At 40.4% G+C, this 19,591-nt stretch overlaps 2 protein-coding genes across 2 annotated transcripts in view; both read right to left on the bottom strand.

Moving 5' to 3' along the window:
* Positions 1-628: 628 nt before the first annotated feature.
* gmpr2 (guanosine monophosphate reductase 2) lies at positions 629-8,863 on the bottom strand. Its single transcript, XM_062065992.1, has 10 exons — positions 8,717-8,863; positions 6,985-7,079; positions 6,778-6,897; positions 6,618-6,701; positions 3,500-3,673; positions 3,344-3,425; positions 3,142-3,248; positions 3,017-3,059; positions 2,802-2,961; positions 629-1,355 (listed from the first exon to the last, which is right to left on the bottom strand). Exons 2-10 carry the CDS (start codon positions 7,069-7,071, stop codon positions 1,166-1,168), a joined length of 1,047 nt encoding a protein of 348 aa, XP_061921976.1. The 5' UTR covers positions 7,072-7,079; positions 8,717-8,863; the 3' UTR covers positions 629-1,165.
* A 2,639-nt stretch (positions 8,864-11,502) lies between these two features.
* The window catches only part of slc7a8a (solute carrier family 7 member 8a), a 59,835-nt gene continuing 51,746 nt past the window's right edge, over positions 11,503-19,591 (bottom strand). Inside the window, exons 10-11 of the mRNA XM_062065995.1 lie at positions 18,677-18,854; positions 11,503-13,487 (exon numbers count right to left, since the gene is read on the bottom strand). Of these exons, the coding sequence (XP_061921979.1) occupies positions 13,339-13,487; positions 18,677-18,854 (327 nt within the window). The 3' untranslated portion in view covers positions 11,503-13,338. The remainder of the gene's footprint in view (positions 13,488-18,676; positions 18,855-19,591) is intronic.

Here is a 19,591-nt window from a genome sequence, read left to right on the forward strand (position 1 = left end):
GACCTTTTCAAAAGATTACTATTACTGTACTAAATGTTTAGAATTTTGTCATTGTGTTGCCTCAACTGGTAAAATGGTCTTTGCTACATTGCCATTTTGTCTTCACATGTGTTAATTCTGTTCTTTTGCAACAGAAAATGAAACTATCTTGAAGGTTACTCACCGAAAACTTTGTGGAAACATGTCTGACCATCTGCAAGAGCATGTATGTCGTTTTGCAGCAGACTAATCTGTGACGGAGACGATGGCATCGCCAAATATCGTCAACATGGCAAACATCTGGAATACAGTGTTACTGCTGGGGTGACTTTTGACGTGTGTGCGTTTTGTATGCAATTGAAGACCAGCACAACATGAAGACCTCAGAGCGAGAGCGACGCACTGCGGTTCCTGCAGATGTACTCAGGACGTAAAGGTAGCCAAAACATGGACTGGAGTCTAGCGACCATCGAAATTAGCTATTTCTTGAGATGAGGTATTTATAATATGCTTGCGCAAGCAAAACAGTTCCGGTTGTTTATGTGGAAATTAAATCACATTTCTTTAGTGTGTCTTTATCCAGTGGTCACATTAAGCTCTGGAATCTTAAAGTGTGTTTTACTGGAGAAAAAACAGAATTACATACAAGTACATGAGGAATGTTGTATTGTTTAAGACAGGCTGTGTATTATACAATTTTTAAAAACATGATTCTACATTGTGGCATTATTTAAAAACAAAAAATAAAACAAGACAGTAGCACATCCAATTAGTGATGAGGTTAAATTTGCAGACAGAACTTATTTTTAAAAGCAACATTGACCTGAAAGTAAACCTAGATAAAATCAAGTTTTCACTATCAAACTTTGGTATAGGTCAAAGTGCAATGTTCTAACATTAACAGTCAAAATCAAAATCACATATATTTTGTAATCGATATTGGCCCCTAAAATACGGCGTGCAACGAATGTAACATCCTAACGTTTTAAGCAGCAACACTTGCATATACCTTTCGGCTTTCTATAAAATATGATAAGAAGGGAAGTGGACTTTAAAAGGTTGGAATGAAATATACAGTGTACTAGTATATTGCTAACACGGGAAACGGCAGTGCGCCTGGATCAATGCACATACGGTATTATGATGCAGAAAGCAGTGTTGCAGACTCAAGATGTCAACATGTGTTTCAGGCGTCATTGCCGAAGACGGTGTTGAGCTGCTGGGTGACCCTGATAAAGGTTGTCCTGCGGCTCAGCTCTTTGAGCTTGGATGCCCCCACGTAGGTGCAGGTGGAGCGGACCCCGCCCAGGATGTCCCGCATTGTAACGTCCACCGGACCTTTGTATGGGACTTCCACCGTCTTGCCCTCAGATGCTCTGATGAACGAAAAAACCCAGAGGAATAAATTTACTTCGACCGAATATGGACGGAAAATAGACAGGCAACAACAATAGATATGTTGGGTCCTTGTTAGGTCCTAATTGGGGGCATGTACAAATACTACTTTTAGTTATATTTTGTATAATAACGAGACCCTAGTAATGGTTTATTAGCAACAAACGTGAGAAAAGTACACATGTGGTCACAATTGTTGGTACCATTATGTCAAAGCAAAAACCCGCAAGAATAACTGAAATAATTGAAAACTGACCCCAAGATGCAGCAGACGACAGTCAGATGGTGAGTAAATAGAATGTTATTTAGTATAAACAGAAAACGCTCACAAAAGGAGTGGAGAAAATAACGAGAAGGCGAGTGCGGCTAAAAAGGGCACAAGTCACAAAATGTATTTTGGAAAACAAACACCCAAACCATGAGACTGTAAGCATAGCAATGATCCAGACAGCACCGGGTACAGGTGTGTCCTGGTTGCCAAACAAGGACAGGTGTGGGAGCCAGTACTCAGTGGGCAGACAAGGGAAGTGAAACTACAAAAATAAGACTACTGGACAGGAACTAAAAGACCAAACAAGTGGGGGAAAAAAGAACACAAATCACAAGGGTGTGACAGTCACACCCTTGTGACAGTTTATATTCACATTTAAAACTCTTTCTTGTGGTCTACATAACATATAATGGTGGTGCTTTGGTAAATTTTTTGTATAGATTTTCTTTTACAGACCATCTTCAAGACGCTTCTGTCTCTTCAGGATGCGCCGTTTCGCGTCAGTCAGGCTCTCCTTTAGGCCTTTACTGTGTCTCTTCCCCGTCAGCAATGTTTTAGCGCTACTGACGGATATAAATTAGAACTACATGCTACTTTTTGTTAGAAATGGCATGCATGTGCATGTCTGACCCAGAACAAGAGAAAGGAGAAAATTAGAAACTTATTGCCTACAACTTTGGACCACAATTGAATAAAAGTAATGGACTCGCACAAGGCTAATTGATTAAACTTCTACCTTATATGGAGATAACCGCTGACCTAAGTAAGGCAAACTACATCTCAATCGTCTCAAATTCCTAACAGCTCGTTTGGAGAAAGTTTGGGACAAGGCAAGATTGTTTTATAAATATCTCCATGGTTTGATTGATAGACTTACAAGGATCTCAAATACACAAAAACAGGTACCAAGAGGTAAGAAACGGTTTTGCATAATAGGTCACCTTTAGAGTTGGGACCTTTAAAACGACAATACCTTCATGCAAGGGTCAACAGAAACTGAGTTACCTTCTTTGCAAAGCAGAGTTAATGATACAATTAGGTGAGGTACCGCATGAAGTGTCAAGCAAGTTCATTTAAGCACAGGTGAAAGTTTAGAGAAATGCAGATTGTTAATATTATTTTAATATATAATGTCATATTTAGCTAATGAACAAACCTGTACTCAGCAAGGCCGCCCGCATGCTTCTTCATGGCTATTTCTGAGCTCATGCCGTAGAACATCTTGTACTTTTTGCCATTTTTCTCGATGGTTTCGCCGCCGCTCTCCGTGTGGCCGGCCAGCATGCCACCCAGCATCACAAAATCGGCTCCTGCACCTGTGTAACACCACATTGGTAAGAAAATCTTTCAATCGAACACATCAAAACTCACCGAAAGCCTTAGAGACATCTCCTGGGCAAGTGCATCCTCCATCCTGTGAGAATGAAATGGTTGATGTGATGAATAAGTGATTATTAATTTGTATTCATCTTTATTCACAAATAATTAAGGCTCACAGAGATGATGTGGCCCCTCAGTCCATGGGCTGCATCCGCACACTCAATTACTGCGCTAAGTTGAGGGTACCCCACCCCTGTCTTCTTACGGGTAGTGCACACAGAGCCTGAAGAAGATGCAAATGTGTCAAATGAGTATGTATGTATCAGGAGTTATGCCACATAGGATGAGAATGAGACAAGTGTGTGATACTGAAGTCACCTGGTCCGATGCCCACTTTGATGATGTCGGCGCCAGCCAGGATTAGCTCCTCGACCATCTCTCCTGTCACCACATTTCCTGCCTGACACCCAAAAGTATAGCAAAGACATCAGTAATACAGTAGCAACAAAATCTCACGGTAAAACTTCTGCTCACCATTATTGTGTGCGAGGGGAACTTTCCCCGGACTTCTTTGACAAAGTGGACAAAATGCTCCGAATAACCGTTGGCCACGTCGACACAGATGTAGCGCAGCTGCGGCACGGCTGCTAAAATGGCAGCCATCTTTCCAAAGTCGGCCTCACCGGTGCCTGTGCTGACTGCAACATTCTGGGGGAAATGGCGAGGCATAATTTCAATTCTCAATTTTATGAAAGTTAGGCCATGTCCACACGAACACAGATACGCATACATTTGTCTTTAAAAAACGCAGAATTTTGCAAACGCTGGCCAAAGTGTAGACTTCCAAAACTCTCCGCTTAGCATATTCATGTACACGGCACAAACGGAGACTTGTGATGATGTCCCGGTTGTGCGCTGTCATTTCCAAGCTCAACAACACTGCCTTGCTGGCTTTAAAGACACTAAAAGAGAACTTAATGTATGTTTGAACGTAAAAACATGCTGCTCTTTTCGGTCAACATTAATAAAAAAGACATCAAAATGGGCGTTGTGACTGGCGCAAATGACAGTCAGCTGTTTTGGATATGATCCCTGTCAAACCTCCACCTGATGGGACAACTTTGACAAGCAAGACTTGTTGCTCTGTGTCATAAAAAAGGTGCAACATTATCTTATATTTTTAGTCCTTATTTAACGACAAATCATGAAGTTAACTTAAGTGTCTTGCTTCCATTCTTGTAGATGGAGCCGGGCACGACTGTGCTCGCATGTAAAAAGCGACTAAGCAACTTAAAAAAACAATGTCGTGTCCTTCTTGTAGTGTGTACTGATGTTAAAGACAATATACACTTAATTACGGAACGACACAGGAAGTCCTTCATACCGACAGCCATCAGACTGTATAATGCACATGTTCCTTTTTGACTGTACTTAAATGTATAATAGACTGTGTTTATATTATTCACATGTGAATAATGCTGTATAATAGACTGTAATACATCCCCATGTTGCTGAGAATGTTTTAATTCTACGAGTGTTGGGTTTCAGCAGCACAGGCGTGCATTCGCTCTTTAATAATGTTCCCAGGGCTCTGTGTACGTGCAGGCTGGTTTTAAAGATAATGTACATGTCATCGTACGTCTGAAGTCGATCAAAATAAACACAATAGGAGATGTAATGCCACAAAGTCAGCTAATGCTGCTTTTTTCAGGCTTCTGATTGGACAAAATGTGCATGACAGCAGGTGTATGCGTTTCTGTGTAGACATAGACAGTTTTGAAACTACACTTGTGTGGATGGAAATTGTTTTAACCCCAAATATGTGTTTTTGAAACTCTCCGTGTTTGTGTGGACATGACCTTTAGTCATGCTTGCCAACCTTGAGACCTCCGAACTCGGGAGATGGGGGGGGGGGGGTGCAGGCAGCATACCCCTTACCCTTCGAGCTGTCCTGGATGAAATTAAATTATTTTTTCCAATCATTTTGGAACTTGCAAGCGTATTTTTTCTTCTTACTCGTCGTCGCCATGTCTCTTCTTCGTTCTTCTGCTTCGTCTCCTTCTTGCTGTGTGTGCAGTTGTGCACTGAGCTCCAAAAGCCATAGATGTTATTGTAGCGTCCCGGAAGAGTTAGCGCTGCAATGGGTTCTGGGTATTTGTTCTGTTGTTACGGTGCGGATGTTTTCCCGAAATGTGTTTGTCATTCTTGTTTGGTGTGGGTTGACAGTGTGGCGCATATTAGTAACAGTGTTAAAGTTGTTTATACGGCCACAGTCAGTGTGACATGTACGGCTGTTGACCAAGTATGCATGGCATTCACTTGTGTGTGTGTGTGTGTGCTTGGAATTAACGTTATCATTAAACAGGTTAAAAGATCATACGTGTCAGCATTTCTTGACATCTTCGAGTAAAGAGCATTGTTAAAGGCCTACTGAAACCCACTACTACCGACCACGCAGTCTGATAGTTTATATATCAATGATGAAATCTTAACATTGCAACACATGCCAATACGGCCGGGTTAGATTAGTAAAGTGCAATTTTAAATTTCCCGCGAAATATTCTGCTGAAAACGTCTCGGTATGATGACGTTTGCGCGTGACGTCACGGATTGTGCGGCCATATTGGGACACCATTGTGGCCAGCTATTAAGTCGTCTGTTTTCATCGCAAAATTCCACAGTATTCTGGACATCTGTGTTGGTGAATCATTTGCAATTTGTTTAATGAACAATGAAGACAGCAAAGAAGAAAGCTGTAGGTGGGAAGCGGTGTATTAGCGGCCGTCTGCAGCAACACAACCAGGAGGACTTTGAGTTGGATAGCAGACGCGCTACCGTGAGTATGCAGCTTTCTTCCAAACATTTGATCGCTTGCCCGTCCGTGCGTGCCGTTATGTGCATGTCACGTACGTAACTTTGGGGAAATATAAGTGCTGTATGAACTTTGCGGAAGTGAACTGTACTTTGGGCCGTGGGATTGAGTGTGTTGTGCGGGTTATATGGACGGGAGGGGGAGGTGTTTATGTTGTGGCTAATAGAGTATATATATGTCTTGTGTTTATTTACTGTTTTAGTCATTCCCAGCTGAATATTAGGTCCCACCCGCCTCTCACAGCATCTTCCCTATCTGAATCGCTTCCACTGCCCTCTAATCCTTCACTTTCAATTTCCTCATCCACAAATCTTTCATCCTCGCTCAAATTAATGGGGTAATCGTCGCTTTCTCTGTCCGAATCGCTCAAGCTGCTGGCATCCATGATTGAAAACAATGTGCAGATGTGAGGAGCTCTTCAAGCTGTGACGTCACGCTACTTCCGGTACAGGCAAGGCTTTTTTATCAGCGACCAAAAGTTGCGAACTTTATCGTTGATGTTCTCTACTAAATCCTTTCAGCAAAAATATGGCAATATCGCGAAATTATCAAGTATGACACACAGAATGGATCTGCTATCCCCGTTTAAATAAGAAAATCTTATTTCAGTAGGCCTTTAAGGCACGCCCCCATATTGTTGTCCGGGTGGAAATCGGGAGAAATTCGGGAGAATGGTTGCCCCGGGAGATTTTCGGGAGGGGCACTGAAATTCGGGAGTCTCCCAGGAAAATTGGGAGGGTTGGCAAGTATGCCTTTAGTGTTGACATAGGAAGTACCTACCTCAAGGCATTCCGGATGCTTGGCTGCAAACTCCCGCCAGTCATCCACTGAGTAATGCTTATGGACTGCAGTGAAGAGGGTGAACTAACAGGTGAAAACAAATTAAACGCCATGGTGTACAGCAACGTTTGAGATGATAAAGTTGTAATGCAATGCTTACTTGGTTTAAGGCGAGGGCCATTTCGAAGGTGCCCACTGTGTCCATGTTAGCGGCAATGATTGGGATACCTTTGTAAGTGCCCTTGGAATTCCTAAAGGTGAAGCTCCTCATCAGGTCGACCTTAGATAAGCACACTGTGTTTACCAATGCTCTTCAAGAGTAGGTTGGTTCATAATAATAATAATAATAACACTAATAAGGTACTACCTCACTCCTTGATTTGAGGGTGCTCCGCTTAGGACGTAGGAGCACATCCTTGAAGTCCAACTTGATGTCGTTGTCAATGTGAGGCATTTTGCCAACTGTAAGACAGATCACACTTTAACATTGTCAAACTTAGGAGTTATGACTACGGATGATACTCGAAACCGGTTTTCCCGGTTGTTCGATAAGAAAAGAACCGAGTCCTCGGACTCGAATCCCTTTTTGAGAACCGGTACCCGTTAACGAGACCACTATAGTAAAAAAAAAGAGTTGGTTCTTTATTCGAATCCCTCGGAACGAATCCCGTCCCGACCAGAAATGCTCCGTGTGACATCACAAGAAATGGCGTCACGTAGCTCAGTCATTAGGCGCCGATAGCGAAAGCAGGAAAAAATGGACGGGAAAAAGCGCTCCAAGGTGTAATAAAGTTCAAAACAAAAGGTATAATCCAATGAATAACTTTACTGAGAGATTTGAGCAGGGTACAAACACATGACGAACACTTTTACGACCAACCGGAAACATAGCAACCAGGCTAGCAACGCACCTCCTTTACGGCAGGTGTCGCAACGTTCTTAAAGCAACCGCAGCACATACATATATATACAACATACCTCCCTTTTTTAACTTTTGTTTTTCTTTCCTTGTAAACAAAACAAAATCACACTGTATATGTGTTGTCTGTCTAATTATAAATAATGCAGACAAGGCGTGTTGGCTGAGTTCTTGACGTTTACTTTCACAGAGTGCTCATAACCTCATTCTTAGCTGCTTGGTGACGACATGCAACAACACTTTTCGGGGCTACCACGCATGCTCGTCACTCCCGTTGCATGCTGGGTAGTGTCGTTGTTATATTCCCTAGCCTAGCTCATAACATCTTTCCCCCTATAAAGAAATAATGTTAACTCAATAAAGTGCATTTCTTTTTTTTAGCTTTAACTTTTCATTTTTTAGCATTGTAACCACATTTGCAAACCATGTTTCTCTTCATAGAATTTTCTTTCAATAAAGAAATAAAGTGCAAAAATGTCAAAGCATCATAACAAACAGTTATGTCAAATAGCAACAGAATTGCACTTTTTGGAGAGCTGTATTATTTTCAGTTTTGTGCCCAAGGGACTGATCTTATTTAACACTATATTATTATTTATACACCTATAGTGATCACAGAGACAGGTTGTTTTTGTGTTACTGTATATATTTGTTTTTCTGAAAAATTCCACTTAATATACTTCGGGTAACAACAGTCAATATTTATTTTTTATTATTTTTTTAGGGGGGTAACAGTCAATATTTATTTATTTATTAGATTCAATTGTTTTCTTATATAATAAAAGTGAGCTTTTGTTAAACCAAATATTGTGTTTTTTTTCCATATACAACAACCTATCTGGACTCGCTAAGAGAATCGATAAGGAATCGGTTCGATAAGAGGATTCGATAATAGACTCGAACTCGATAATTTCTTATCAAACATCATCCCTAGTTATGACCCACCCCCCACCTTCTAGCATTTCACAGCTAAATGACAGCAGGTATCCTAACGACTGACTAACAGGAATAAAGGACGTCTAAATAGTATTTGGCTAGCTAGTGCTATTAAACATTCCGTTATTAAAATGCTAACCACGTGTAACGACACAGCGTAACCCAGCTGTCAACATTTTAGGTGACACAATTTAGAGCCTCTGGCGAGAAACGTGCTTTAATAAATCCACACCAAGCCTCTTACCGGTTTGATTTAGGAATGAAAATGAATAACCTTCAACGAGTTTGTAGCGGAGTTACATATACTTCATGTGCCGGAAGCATCCGTAAGGGGTGGACACTCCCGCGTTGTAGTTTTTTACAACACTTTACGCGCACAAGCGAACAGCGGTAAAACTACAAACAAACGAATCGCTTTACGGCAAATCGAACTGCTGTCGTAAATACGAATGAACGGAATCATTTCGCTTGTTCGTACGGACTCGTGTAACAATATTCGCCACATTCCAAAAAAAAAATGTTGGTTATGTTATTCCAAGAAGATGGGTTTGTAATATCGAATGGTATAGATGTACTTAGGTGAAGTGGAGCCATCGACATCATATCCCGGATGTTGTGGGCGTAGCCACACCGGAAATGTATTTGACAGGTATCTATCCAGTCAGTTTTGCAGAAATGCTTAAAAAACGATTAAAATGCGTTCAGACATCCACTGTTCCCAAACGTGATTTTAAATAATTACATGCATGCTTGTGAATGATAACATATGCTGTTGTTTAGAATCCACATAGGATAGGCTGACCATCCATCCATCCATCCATCCATCTTCTTCCGCTTAGCCGAGGTCTGGTCGCGGGGGCAGCAGCCTAAGCAGGGAAGCCCAGACTTCCCTCTCCCCAGCCATTTCGTCCAGCTCCTCCCGGGGGATCCCGAAGCGTTCCCAGGCCAACCGGGAGACATAGTCTTCCCAACGTGTCCTGGGTCTTCCCCGTGGCCTCCTACCGGTTGGACGTGCCCTAAACACCTCCCTAGGGAGGCTTTCGGGTGGCATCCTGACCAGATGCCCGAACCACCTCATCTGGCTCTTCTCGATGTGGAGGATAGGCTGACCATATTCTGAAATCCCAAAAAGAGGACACATACATGCGTGCCAAGGCGGGCAGCACGCCAAGGCCGGGACTAGGTGACAATTTGCCAATGATGCTCGAACTTGCTTTATAAATAATATATTTATTTAAATAAAGCATTTTTTCTCCTCTGTTGACGGCAGTGTTGGCGCTAAGAATTTTCAAAATGGGGTCCCAGGGACCCCATCAAGTCATAAAAATGGGGTCCCACAGTCCCACTTTTTTGTAAGCGTTTTGAAAAAAAAAAGATAAACGTATGCATTATCCTGTTATATCTCACATTCTATATTGTGTTTTGGAAAAAGGTTGTCATAAACGTTACTTAATTCATTAAAAAAAAATTTTAAAAATGTGTATACATATGTAAATGTATTGAGTTATAAACATTCCTTCACTTTCTTCTTTCCTTCATGGATCCAAACTTTACCGCTCCTGGTAGTTTTTTCTATGTTTTTATTTAATAAGTTGTAGGTGTATTTATTTCAGTATAAAAGTGTAAAAAGTGTTTTGCTTGGGTCATGAAATGATGATAATTGTGTGCCAGGGCATACATACATTTTATGTTTAAGGCTTAAATCCCTGGAGTCTACATCAACTTCACATCTATCCCTCATTTCAAAATGTTTTAGTTTTTTTTATGTTCTTTTTTTTGTTTGTTTGTTTTCCGCCCTTTTTTGTCAAACAAAACTGTTTTTGATGACAAACACACAAAATATGCAAAATCTTCCACCAAAAATATTTTTCAAAGTGGAATATTTGATGTGAAGTAATGGGAACCTTGGATAGGTCAATAATTCATAATAACATTGATTTTGATTTAATATTATGTTTTGAGCAATGACCGTTTGAAAGAAAAAAAAACAGCTTTGTTTTCTTCGTCAACATTGCAACTTTTTCTAAATTACATTTCACCTTTAAGCTTTTTTATTTCACTTTTGTTATGTTTTTGTTTATTTTAATAGTATTTTTAGAATGTGCCGTGGGCCTTTAAAACATTAGCTGTGGGCCGCAAATGGCCTCCGGGGCACACTTTTGACACCCCAGCTATAGATAATAAAAAATTAAATCTGATGAATCCATCAATAAAAAGCAGAGCCTGGCGACGCATGCACGTTTATCATAACTCTCTCGCGCTCTCTGTCTCTGCCCCTCCCTCACGAATGCTGCTGTGGGCACAATTTATTAATTTTTTTAACCCCTTCTTAACCCTGAACGTACATTGAAAATACACGCAACCCTAACTCAAAATGCCGGACATTTGAGGCATTTAAGAAACTTCGCCCGGACAGGCCCGCAAAAGAGGACATGTCCGGGGAAAAGACGACGTATGGTCCATCTATCATAGGAACTCAGTGCATGCTGAGGTAAGGGTGATATTTAGGATATGGGCCTGCAAACAGTAGAAAGCAAGGAAAATATACATAAGTGTGTACAAAGTGGCATGCTTTTGTGTGGCCAGGCTGGAAATTAAAATATAGTTTTACTACCTCCATGCTGGGGCTTGTTCTGGCCTTTCGAAGCCAGAAATTGAAGTTAAGTTAAAGTTAAAGTACCAATGATTGTCACACACACACTAGGTGTGGTGAAATTTGTCCTCTGCATTTGACCCATCCCCTTGTTCTCCCCCTGGGAGGTGAGGGGAGCAGTGAGCAGCAGCAGTGGCCGCGCCCGGGAGTCATTTTTGGTGATTTAACCACCAATTCCAACCCTTGATGCTGAGTGCCAAGCAGGGAGGTAATGGGTCCCATTTTTATAGTCTTTGGTATGACTCAGCCGGGGTTTGAACTCACAACCTACCGATCTCAGGGCGGACACTCTGTACTTTATGATGCTAACTGTATTGCATCACACACATTAAAAACAAGGGGTTAATTAAAAAGTGAGACAGATTCACAACACATCTGTCAGTGTTTTTATTTGCAACGAGACATACTGCGTACACAACATAACAGGCACGTATCACAGCATTGTAACTGTAAATGGGAATTCCCCCAGCAACTTGAGGGTTTCTGGTTCGATCCCCGGCTTCTGTTGTGTCCTTAGGGCCTTGCATAGCAGCTCCCGCCATCAGTGTGTGTGATTGGGTGAATGGATTATACCTGAAATAGTGTCATAGCGCTTTGAGTACCTTGAAGGTAGGAAAGCGCTACACAAGTATAACCCATTTAACTGGCCCACTTTCATTTCCACAATACTCATTTTTGAATTCAGCATCTTCCGTGGGAGGAGGAAAAAGGCAGTGAAAAAAATAAGTAGCACCAGTAAAGATGTTAACGGTTTCTCTTAAGTATTTAGGCAGCATATTTAAGCTTGTAGTTTGCCCTGAGAAACAGGACAATTTTTGAAGACTTTAAAACACAAGAGTGTTACAGTTTGTTGACAGACACACAACAATAATCGCACAACAATAATCACACATTAGCTTGAGCGAGGACTAACCTATAGTAAATTACATGAACGAAAACATGTATTTTTTTTGTCCTAAAATAAAACAGCTATAGATGGTTGGCTATAAAAAATAGTTTTGTGGTGTCGGTGCTGGGATTCTTTTTTTTTTTTTTTTACAGAGGGCCACATATTGAAGAATCAAAGGATGCGGTGGCCATTTTTTATTTGGTTTATACCGCTTGTCCCTCGCGGGGTCGCAGGGGTGATGGAGCCTATCCCAGCTGCACCAGGGCGGAAGGCGGGGGTACACTATTAGTAGTATAACTTCTATCGTCATTTCAGCTTTTCTAATTTTGGCTGTTGGTTTTCTTGCTTCAATGTGTTTAATTATGTCGCCATGCCTTTGTTGTTTTTATGTCTTGTTTACAAAAAGAAAAAAAACATTTGATATGTGATCAGACTACTAAAAATGTGTACGCCTTAAAAGTCAATAAACAAATGAAAAAAAGAATGTACCGGTGCCTGCAAATGGCCCCGAGCCGAATTTTGGAGTTCCCTGGTTTAGACTATGTGTCCTCTGGGGAAACTACAAATATACGCAAAACAAAATGACACTTGTTTGCTTACTGTTTTCATAAAAACCCGAGGACAAAACATCTCTTCACATTAGTCATAACATGGCTATAAATGCCACGACATACAGTATATTCTAATTTAAGGCAAATAACAAGAACTGTGCACATTGAACAATACATAGTACAGATCACACATCAACTGTGAGTTTAAAAAAAAAAAAAAGCAGATGAAAATGAAATGATGCTCTGAAGTATCACACACAAACAAATCTATAAACAATTACCACAATAAAAAAAAAAAAAATTAAGACATTCATTCTGGAATCAAATTCTAGAATTCACATATTTCACAACATTGTTTTGGACAATTCAACACAACTTTGGTGTTCTGAATGTCTGAAAAAGCAACATTTACATGATTAAAAAAAAAAAAAAGTAGAAAAAAATAAGACATCGTCACAGCAATAATTAAAAAAGAAGGATGATGCTCTTTCAGGAGGAGTGTGTAAGGGAGTGTGTGGCGGGGAGGAAGATGATGATGATGATGATTAGCTAACCTGTCTTTATTGCACACTTGAAGAGCCCCCAGATGAAGGCGTGAGGGGCGATATTGCTTTTAGAGATGTCACAGCCTATTTGGCACAGATATATTACGAACGCAGTAAGGGGAAAGGTGGCGGGGGCACTGGTGTTGATCAGTAAATCCACCTCCGAGTGTGGCGCTTGATGCACTCTGCGTGCAGGCCGGGAGCGGATGGAGCTTACACACGTGCCATTTAACAGTCCGCTGACTTGTGGTGGTCTTCGTCCTCCTTGGACAGAGGAGACATGGCATCCTTCATTTCCTCTCCCTCGTCTGTGCCGCTGCTGTCTTGAGCTGGATAGACCACCACGCAGAACTTCTGACCCAAGTATGTCAGCTTGTCTGAAAGGATAGAACACAGAGGATTAATGCCAGCCTGGAAATAACGTGTGTAAATAAAATACTTGGGGCCTGATCTACAAACCCCGTTTCCATATGAGTTGGGAAATTGTGTTAGATGTAAATATAAACGGAATACAATGATTTCCAAATAATTTTCAACCCATATTCAGTTGAATATGCTACAAAGACAACATATTTGATGTTCAAACTGATAAACTTTTTTTTTTTGGCAAATAATCATTAACTTTAGAATTTGATGCCAGCAACACGTGACAAAGAAGTTGGGAAAGGTGGCAATAAATACTGATAAAGTTGAGAAATGCTCATCAAACACTTATTTGGAACATCCCACAGGTGAACAGGCAAATTGGGAACAGGTGGGTGCCATGATTGGGTATAAAAGTAGATTCCATGAAATGCTCAGTCATTCACAAACAAGGATGGGGCGAGGGTCACCACTTTGTCAACAAACGCGTGAGCAAATTGTTGAACAGTTTAAGAAAAACCTTTCTCAACCAGCTATTGCAAGGAATTTAGGGATTTCACCATCTACGGTCCGTAATATCATCAAAGTGTTCAGAGAATCTGGAGAAATCACTGCACGTAAGCAGCTAAGCCTGTGACCTTCGATCCCTCAGGCTGTACTGCATCAACAAGCGACATCAGTGTGTAAAGGATATCACCACATGGGCTCAGGAACACTTCAGAAACCCACTGTCAGTAACTACAGTTGGTCGCTACATCTGTAAGTGCAAGTTAAAACTCTCCTATGCAAGGCGAAAACCGTTTATCAACAACACCCAGAAACGCCGTCGGCTTCGCTGGGCCTGAGCTCATTTAAGATGGACTGATACAAAGTGGAAAAGTGTTCTGTGGTCTGACGAGTCCACATTTCAAACTGTTTTTGGAAACTGTGGACGTCGTGTCCTCCGGACCAAAGAGGAAAAGAACCATCCGGATTGTTATAGGCGCAAAGTTGAAAAGCCAGCATCTGTGATGGTATGGGGGTGTATTAGTGCCCAAGACATGGGTAACTTACACATCTGTGAAGGCGCCATTAATGCTGAAAGGTACGTACAGGTTTTGGAGCAACATATGTTGCCATCTAAGCAACGTTACCATCGACGCCCCTGCTTATTTCAGCAAGACAATGCCAAGCCACGTGTTACATCAACGTGGCTTTATAGTAAAAGCCACGTTGCGGGTACTAGACTGGCCTGCCTGTAGTCCAGACCTGTCTCCCATTGAAAATGTGTGGCGCATTATGAAGCCTAAAATACCACAACGGAGACCCCCGGACTGTTGAACAACTTAAGCTGTACATCAAGCAAGAATGGGAAAGAATTCCACCTGAGAAGCTTAAAAAATGTGTCTCCTTAGTTCCCAAACGTTTACTGAGTGTTGTTAAAAGGAAAGGCCATGTAACACAGTGGTGAACATGCCCTTTCCCAACTACTTTGGCACGTGTTGCAGCCATGAAATTCTAAGTTAAGTATTATTTGCAAAAAAAAAAAAAAGTTTATGAGTTTGAACATCAAATATCTTGTCTTTGTAGTGCATTCAACTGAATATGGGTTGAAAAGGTTTTGCAAATCATTGTATTCCGTTTATATTTACATCTAACACAATTTCCCAACTCATATGGAAACAGGGTTTGTACTAAAAAACAAATGCCACGCGCTAAACAGTGTGTGCAAACTATACAATTGTGTGCACTATTAGTGGGCATCTACTACCAAGACTGTGTGTACAATTAATAACAAGTGCAAAAGTGTTACAGACCGCCCTATTTAAATGAGGTGTACTACCATGGAGACACTCATTTATTGCCCATTTATGTTATCATGCTCCTACTTGTGGCGCTTTGCTATGTTTTGAAGCATGCAGCAGACATGTATCACTTTTTATAGGCATTTCAGAAGCAGTCTTGCAAGTGCATCCACAATGGACCCACTTTTTTAGCACGCCAAAGGTGCACTCTGGGGAAATGCTGAAACTAACAGATGGAAGAAAATGCATATTGCAAAAAGTTTTTTATAATGAGAAAAAACAAACGTCATTAAATGGACCAGCAGACACCAAAACACGGCACATGATTTAAATTTGTTTTAATCATCCCCTTAAGTCACCCAGTAGCTATAAAATAAGAAAGTAATATTGTTCAATGGTAACATTTTAGTATGGGGAAAATATTCACCATTATTAGTTGCTTATTATAATGCAAATTAGTAACATATTGGCTTTTAATTAGTCATTATTAAGTACTTATTAATGCCTTATTCTGCATGGCCTTATTATACAACCTGTCAGCAATTAGCTAAGAGTCTTCCCTCAATAACGTCAGAATTATTGCTTACTAGTAACCCTAACCCTAAACCTACACTGCAAAAACTGAAATCTAAGTAAGATTAAATATCTCAAATAAGGGTGATATTTGCTTATTTTCTGTCTGATAAGATAATTCTTCTCACTAAGCAGATATTATGTTAGAGTGTTTTACTTGTTTTAAGGGTTTTGGTCCTAAATGATCTCAGTAAGATATTACAGCTTGTTGCTGAGATTTTATGACCTATATTGAGTAAAACATGCTTTAAACTAGAATATCAACTGATGCAAAGCTGTGTCATCAACACTCACAAGTATAAAACTACTTTTTTAAAGTAATAATTTCTTATTTCAAGCATGAAAAAAAAAAAATCATGATGCCGAGCGCATATCATTATGTCAAGAGTCATTCACATTGACGTCCCACTGGGGTGAGTTTTCCTTGCCCGTATGTGGGCTCTGTACCGAGGATGTCGTTGTGGCTTGTACAGCCCTTTGAGACACTTGTGATTTAGGGCTATATAAATAAACATTGATTGATGATTGATTGATTGATTGAAGATAATGGCACTAGCATTTACTTATTTTAAGAATATTTTTCAACATATTGAGAAAAAATGTCTCTTTCTCAGTGGCCTAGTGGTTAGAGAGTGGGCTTTCTGCTCCGCCGCTCCCAGTCTGTGAAACGCTCTCCCTGATCACCTGAGGGCACCACAGACTGTGGATGCTTTTAAAAAAGGCTTAAAAACCCTTCTTTTTAAAAAAGCCTTCTTTTTTTTTTTTTAGATATATCCATACTAGTTCTAGCTATTTGGCTGTTCTAGTTTTTATTTTTTATTATCTTTTTATTTTTATTTTTTAATACACTGTAGCACTTTGAGGTTGTTTACTCAATGTAAAGTGCTTTTTACAAATACAATCTATTATTATTATTATTAGAGTGTCCGCCCTGAGATCGGTAGGTTGTGAGTTCAAACCCCGGCCGAGTCATACCAAAGACTATAAAAATGGGACTCATTACCTCCCTGCTTGGCGCTCAGCATCAAGGGTTAGAATTGGAGGTCAAATCACCAAAAATGATTCCCGGGCGCGGCCACCGCTGCTGCCCACTGCTCCCCTCACCTCCCAGGGGGTGAACAACAACCCCTTTATTTAATCTTTCTTGCAAAGCTAAGTGTATTCATTCTTTTCATTTGGACAGAAAAAAAAATGTGCGAGCTGCTTTAAACTTGAATATTATCGGATCATGCAACAAATATAGTTTTTTGCAAAAAAAAATTTTTTTTAAAAAAAATATCTGCTTGTCACCTTTACTTATTAAGGCAATAATTAATCAGTTTGTACGTGAAAAAAAATCTAATAATCAAATGCATAAGCGATTGTGTAATAATAGCATGAGGCGATGATACATTTATATTCATACATATTCAGTGTTACAAGATGCCCCTCTGAAGGGAGCCATAACTTGATGTGGACTAGGGAGCCATAACTTGATGTGGACATTAATGAAAACAAGTTTGACACCCCTGCTTCCTGTCGATAGGCAAAGTATCATTTTTAATTATCAAGTAATGCCATTAATTAATTGAAGGGGTCATATTATGATTTTTAACAAATTTACATTCAAAACACTTCCTTGTGCTTTACATAACGTGTTATGATGGCGCTTTGGTCCAAATGTTGCATAGATTATGTTTTACAGACCATCTTCAATCCGCTTTCTGACCATCTATTTTGTGGGCGGTCTTATTTTCGTGTTGAAGTCCTCAGCCCCCCTTCGATTGAGTCTTCTCTTCTCTTGTAGTTTTTAGCGCGTCCATATCGTGTCTGCTGACAGCTATAAGTTAGACCCATACGCTACTTTGTATAAGAAATGGCAACAGTGGAAAACTTTAACGAAAATGTGCATGCACGAGCCAGTCCGCCCCACAACAGGAAGATAGAGGAAAAAAAGGGAACTTATATTGACTCTGACTCTGGACTACAACTGAATGCAAATGGCGAACTTGAGCAAATATGGAGATATCCACTAACGTAACTTAGGCACATGAGGTCACTAAAGTCTCAAAGTTTGGAAGAAGGCAAGATTGTTTAATAAAAACAGTATTCCCGCCATGCCGCCATTGTTTGATTTAAAATTTTCAGGACTTTTGGGGATCCCAAATACATCCAAAAAAAGGCACGAAAAGTCGATTTTGCATAATAGGGCCCCTTTAAGGCATCAGAACCTGGCAAGATCATACATTTTTTTATTCTGTGGCAGGGGGACAGTTCTATGGTGACTCCATCCATCCATTTTCTACCGCTTGTCCCTTCCGGAGTCGCGGGGAGTGCTGGAGCCTATCTCAGCTGCATTCGGGCGGAAGGCGGGGTACACCCTGGACAAGTCACCACCTCATCACAGGGCCAACACAGATAGACACTCACATTCACAAACTAGGGCCAATTTAGTGTTGCCAATCAACCTATCCCCAGGTGCATGTCTTCGGAGGTGGGAAGAAGCCGGAATACCTGGAGGGAACCCACGCAGTCACGGGGAGAACATGCAAACTCCACACAGGAAGAGCCCGGGATCAAACGCACAAACTTCGTATTGTGAGACATATGTTTTAACCCCTGTTCCGCAGTGCTGCCTCTATGGTGACTCAAACAGCTCAAATATTTTGTATTGTAAGAAAAGTGCAAAAATGACGGGATTCCGCTATTATATTTGTCTATTTGTTAGTTCGCAGGCTACTTCCTGATAATAGGACATAACCATATTTGATTCTGGGGCAAAAGGGAAGTGCTCTATTGTGACTCAAAACAGCAAAATATTGTTAGAAATTCTGTGATGAAAGTTCAAAAAGACGAGACAAACCTACCAACAAAAGCATCAAAGCACTTGGGCTTGTTGTCCCAGTATACTCCCAGGAAATAGACAGGGACGCCGGAGAGCATGATGGCCAGGCCGATACCACACACCACGGGCTCGGAGTACAGCGAGAAGATGAGCAGGAAGGCCCAGAAGAGGAGGTAAATTATCGGCCAAATCAGGTTGATCTGTAGGACGAATAAAAAGCACAATTTCATCAAGTTATGGCTCCCTTCAGAGGAGCATCTTGTAACACTGAATATGTATGAATATAAATGTATCATAGCCTCATGATATTATTACACAATCGCTTATGCATTTCATTATTAGATTTTTTTTCACGTACAAACTGATGAATTCATGCCTTAATAAGTCAAAGTGACAAGCAGATATTTAAAAAAAATATTAATTTTTTTGCAAAAAACTATTTTGGTTGCATGATCAGTAGTGATGGGTTGATGAGGCGTCATGAAGCGTTTCGACACATTGCAAAACTGTATTGATACTGTGTCAATACTGTGTCACTAAATACTGACATCTGCTGGACATTAAAAATCCCTACAGGCAACCTATGGACCGACTCAACTGACACTGATTTTATGACCTAGTATATACAATAATATAAACCAAGTCATTGTATTTCATTTAGGATTATTTCATATCTTCATTTAAATAAAAATATATTTTTATCTTTTTTAGATACAGTCAATAAATAATGTGAACATGTGTCATAACATGGAAAACTAAGAGAACGTGTTGTGAATAAGGATGCTTGTGGACTGGGATTTTTTTTTTTTACACATTTCTATTAAAAAAAAAACAGTTTTTCCAACGTATTAAATTTTACACGATTTCTCTTAGTTATTATTTCTATGGCTGTAGAAAAGACCCGCTCACAGGGCACAGAGGAGGCGGGAGTGCGACA

Source organism: Entelurus aequoreus, linkage group LG12 (genome assembly GCF_033978785.1).
Source record: "Entelurus aequoreus isolate RoL-2023_Sb linkage group LG12, RoL_Eaeq_v1.1, whole genome shotgun sequence".
NCBI classification, from domain to species: domain Eukaryota; kingdom Metazoa; phylum Chordata; class Actinopteri; order Syngnathiformes; family Syngnathidae; genus Entelurus; species Entelurus aequoreus.

Coding starts and splice junctions, on each gene's coding strand:
- gmpr2 (XM_062065992.1), bottom strand. CDS start 7,071: ATGCCTCACATTGACAACGACATCAAGTTGGACTTCAAGGATGTGCTC. Junction 3,426..3,499: donor TCCCCTCGCACACAATAATG/GTGAGCAGAAGT, acceptor TTTGGGTGTCAG/GCAGGAAATGTGGTGACAGG. Junction 2,962..3,016: donor AGATGTCTCTAAGGCTTTCG/GTGAGTTTTGAT, acceptor GGTGTTACACAG/GTGCAGGAGCCGATTTTGTG.